The sequence below is a fragment of the Geospiza fortis genome, unplaced genomic scaffold, assembly GCF_000277835.1.
Source record: "Geospiza fortis unplaced genomic scaffold, GeoFor_1.0 scaffold450, whole genome shotgun sequence".
Taxonomy (NCBI): Eukaryota; Metazoa; Chordata; class Aves; order Passeriformes; family Thraupidae; genus Geospiza; species Geospiza fortis.
Window position 1 is genome coordinate 1,880,213 of NW_005054416.1, and position 4,290 is coordinate 1,884,502.

The 4,290-nt window shown below is 65.5% G+C and overlaps 1 protein-coding gene across 1 annotated transcript in view; it reads left to right on the forward strand.

Annotated features, from left to right (window-relative positions):
* The window catches only part of P2RX3 (purinergic receptor P2X 3), a 4,341-nt gene extending 1,447 nt beyond the window's left edge, over positions 1–2,894 (forward strand). The window contains exons 2-9 of the mRNA XM_031061506.1: positions 531–671; positions 753–830; positions 1,027–1,168; positions 1,687–1,817; positions 1,897–1,990; positions 2,066–2,131; positions 2,312–2,389; positions 2,496–2,894. Coding sequence (XP_030917366.1) covers positions 531–671; positions 753–830; positions 1,027–1,168; positions 1,687–1,817; positions 1,897–1,990; positions 2,066–2,131; positions 2,312–2,389; positions 2,496–2,609 — 844 coding nt within the window. The 3' untranslated portion in view covers positions 2,610–2,894. The remainder of the gene's footprint in view (positions 1–530; positions 672–752; positions 831–1,026; positions 1,169–1,686; positions 1,818–1,896; positions 1,991–2,065; positions 2,132–2,311; positions 2,390–2,495) is intronic.
* The last annotated feature ends 1,396 nt before the right edge of the window (positions 2,895–4,290 follow it).

Here is a 4,290-nt window from a genome sequence, read left to right on the forward strand (position 1 = left end):
AGCCGCCACGGGCGGGAGTGAGGGACCCTCGGTGGGCTCGGGGGAGTGTGGGGGGGCCCGGGGCTGTGATGAGGGAGCTGGAGGTCTGGGGGAGCCGGGGTTTCAGGGTCCCAGGGGTGCCAAAGGGGGCCCGGGGATCCCTGGGGTGCTGACGGGGGTCTGGGGTCTCAGGGGTGCTCCCGAGGGTACTGACAGGGGTACACGGATCCCTGGGGTGTTGACAGAGATCTGGGGTCTCAGGGGTGCTCCCAGGGGTACTGGCAGTGGTCCGGGGGTCCCAGGGGTGCTGACGGGGATCTGGGGTCCCAGGGGTGCTGATTGGGGTCTGGGGTCTCAGGGGTGTTCCCGAGGGTACTGGCAGGGGTATGCAGATCCCTGGGGTGTTGACAGAGATCTGGGGTCTCAGGGGTGCTCCCAGGGGTACTGGCAGTGGTCCAGGGGTCCCAGGGGTACTGACGGGGGTCTGGGGTCTCAGATAAGCCCCCGAGGGTACTGGCAGGAGTAGAGGGGTCCCAGGGGTGCTGGCAGAGTTCAGGGGCCAAGGTGCCAGGGGTGCTGACAGGATTGGGGGTCCCAGGGCTGCTGACAGGGCGCTGCGTCCCCTACAACGCGACCCTGCGCACCTGCGAGATCCAGGGCTGGTGCCCGCCCGAGGTGGACACCGTTGATGTGTAAGTGGGGCTGGGGGGACGCAGGGAGGAGCAGGGGACATGCCTCCTGCCATGGCCTCAGTGTCACCCCCCTTCCTCCAGCCCCGTCATGCTGGAAGCTGAGAACTTCACCCTCCTCATCAAGAACAGCATCCGCTTCCCGCTCTTTGGCTTTGAGAAGTGAGTGACACAAGCCACGGGGGGACACAGGGGGACATGAGGACAGGGCGTGGGGTAACACAGGGACATGGGGACAGGCGACATGGGGACAAAGGCACAAGATGGTGGGGAGATACTGGGATGGGTGTCCATGAACCCCAGACTGCTGCCTGACGGCACATCCCTCTGTGACCCCCGTGTCCCCCTGTGTCCCCAGGACCAACCTGCCACCCCCTGGCAGTGGGGTGGAGCTGGGCCGGTGCCGCTTCCACCCACAGCTGCAGCCCCTGTGCCCCATCCTGCGCCTGGGGGACGTGGCACGTCTGGCTGGGCAGGACTTCCCTGCCCTGGCTGCCACCGTGAGCGGGGACACAGGGGACACGGGAGGCACGGGGGGACAATGGCGTGGGTGTGGGGACAGGGGTACAAGTGCGTGGGATGGAAGGGCATAGGGACATGGGATTTGGGGACACAAATATGGGATGTGGAACATGGGGACATGGGATGGGGGGATATAGGGTGGTGGGATGTGGACATGGAAGATGCATGGGCTTGCATAACATGGGGACATGGGATGCAGGGATAAGGATGTTGGGAACAGGACATGGGGATACAGGAACACGGGACAGAGTGATGATGTCGGGCTTGACACAGGGACATGGATGGGGTTTGGGATGTGGACATGGGGACATGAGGTGTACAGACATGGAGATTCGAGACACGGGGTGCAGGGGGATGTGGATCTTGGGGAGATGAGAATGTGGGATGTGGGTTCATAGGACATGGAGCACAGGGCCGTGGGATGCAGGACTGTGAAACTGTGGGGCCTTGGCGCCATGGGGCCAGGGTCCGTGGTGCTGATGCAGGGCTGGGGCAGGGGGGGGTGCTGGGGATCAAGATGGGGTGGGTGTGCGACCTGGCCCGGGCCTGGGAGCGCTGCCTGCCCCGCTACTCCTTCACCCGCCTAGACAGCCTGGCCCGGACCCCTGCCCCCGGATACAACTTCAGGTATGGCCAGGACACACATGGCGCAGGGCTGTGCGCTGCCTGGCACGGCTCCTGTCCCCATGTCCCCGTATCACCGCAGGCATGCCAGGTACTACCGCTGGCCCGACGGCTCCGAGCGCCGCACCCTCATCAAGGCCTTTGGGATCCGCTTCGATGTCCTGGTGTATGGCAATGTATGTGTGGGGCCGGGGACTCGTGGGGTCACGGGGGCCTGGGGACTCTGGCCAACAAGGGCTCTGCTCCCCCAGGCTGGGAAGTTCGGCATCGTCCCCACCCTCATCAACACGGTGGCTGCTTTCACCTCCATCGGTGTGGTGAGTTTGGGACATCCTCAGCCCCGGAGTGGTGACACCTCCCAGGCCACAAGGGGGAAATCCCATGGCCACGGGGCGTGGGGGCACAGCACAGCCGCAGGGTGACAGCGGCCTGGCTCTGTGGGGGTACAGGGGTGCTCCACAGCGCGGGGCCCCCCACCCCAACGCTGCCGCCCCCAGGGCACGGTGCTGTGCGACATCATCCTGCTCAACTTCCTCAAGGGCGCTGAGCACTACAAGGCCCGCAAGTTCGAGGAGGTCAGACATGGGGCCGGGGTGCCCTGGGGATGGGGACACCTCTGAGGGCTCGATCGGCCCCCCCCGGCTGCCGAGACTCAGCCAGCGCCCATCCCCTGTCCCACAGGTGTCAGAGGCCAGCGTGCCCGCCACCCCCTCAGCGTGTCCCCCCGGGGCGCTGGGGACCTGCTCCCGGGACAAGCAATCCACCGACTCGGGCACCTTCTCCCTCGGCCTCTAGCCCCGGGGGTCATGGGGCAGTCCCCGCCTGTCCGCCATGTGTGGGGCAGCCCACGGTCTAGCGAGGGGCTTGCCGGAACCCCCGTCGGGCTCCTATTGCCCGCCCAGTCCCCTGTGAGCCCCATCAGCATCTGACTGTCCCCAGTGCCCACCCCGGGTACATCCCAGTGTCCCCAGTGTCCATACGAGGTGCCCCAGCCCTGTCCCTTGCCCCCAGAGTGCCCCTCCCGCAGCACGTCCCTGTCCTTGCCACCCCATGCCCCCCAATAAACCCGTGGCTCGCAGCACCCACCCGTGTCCAGCCTTGGGGGGGCGCGGGGCGGTTTTTGGGGGGCTGACGGGCAGGGTTGGAGTGCAGGAGCAGAGGGAAGAGGCTCAGGGTGCTGTCCCTGGGACGGGGGACACCGCGGGGGGAGCTGCCAACAGGAGGAGCGCCTGTGGAAGGGAAGGGGGCACAGAGGGACAGGAGCTGTGCCCTAGGGCTGTCACTGCCCCGGTCGGATGTGAGTAACTCTGTGGGTTCAGAGGAAGCTCCCGAATCCCTCCTCGAGCAGGGCCCAGCTCTGCCCATCCTGCTCGGGATGGGGTGAGGGGGATGAGCTCTGGCTCCTCATCCCGCCCCGTGGGGGCTCCCACCCCAATTCCAGAGAGCCAGGGTCGAGGGACGCCGTGAGCCTGGCTTGTTCCCAATGGAGCCGCTGGTGCCAAGTCCTGGGGTTCATTCCTGGGAATGCCAAACGAGGGTCCCGGAGCCCCTCGCTGGTGCCCAGGGCAGCCCCCGCCCCGCAGGGAGAGCGGCTCCTGCCCTCCCCCCGCTGCAGATAGCGGGGCTCCTTATCAGCCCCACGGATTCCTTATCAGCCCAGCCCTGGCCACCCACCACCACAAATCCAGCCTGGGGGGGCTCTGTCCCCGGCGCCGAGACCAAGGGACCCGCTGGGTGGCACCGAGGGCGAGGCACCCCAGCTTCCAGGACAGCGAAGGGGTCAGCGGGACGCTCAACCCGCAGTTTTTGGAAAGGAAAGAGACTGGAAACGGATTCGTGAGCGGCGGCTGGAAATGGATACTTGCGCCGTGTTCCAATTAGGACACAGATAGCTGGGTGTGTTACTAATAGTCATTAATAGAACTGCTCATTAGCGGTCCTGCTCATTAACGGGGCTCCGGCCAGGGCGGGAGCGGCCCGGGGAGCCTCGCTGCGATCCCGGGGGGCTCATTAGCAGCGCCGGTGTTTCCCCGTTAATGATGCTAATTAGAGGAAAGGCTCGAGCCGCGTCTGTGCTGGGGACTGCGGGGTTCCGGCCCTTCTTCATTCCAGCTTGGGATGTGAGCCGGAACTGGGCACCCTCGCTGTTCTGCCATCAGTCTCAGCAGTTCCTGGCTTTCATACCTCTCTCCCCGCATGCCAGCTGTCCCGGCACTGAGATACGGGATCGCTCCTTATCTCCAGCCTGGTTTGCTCTCCCGGCTGACGCTGCAGCTCTGGGTGTCTGGTTTGGTGCCCCCACCCCCGGGGTCCCCGAATTTGCACCCCCATTTACTGAGCCCTTTCCCCCCTACATCACTCTGTCTCATTTTGGAGGCTCCTGTGAGCTCTCCCCCGGCCCTATTTCAGCCACTGAATTCCCCCCACAGCCCCTCCTTCACACCTCTTTGCTGGTAGAAGGGCTCCACTGAGCCGG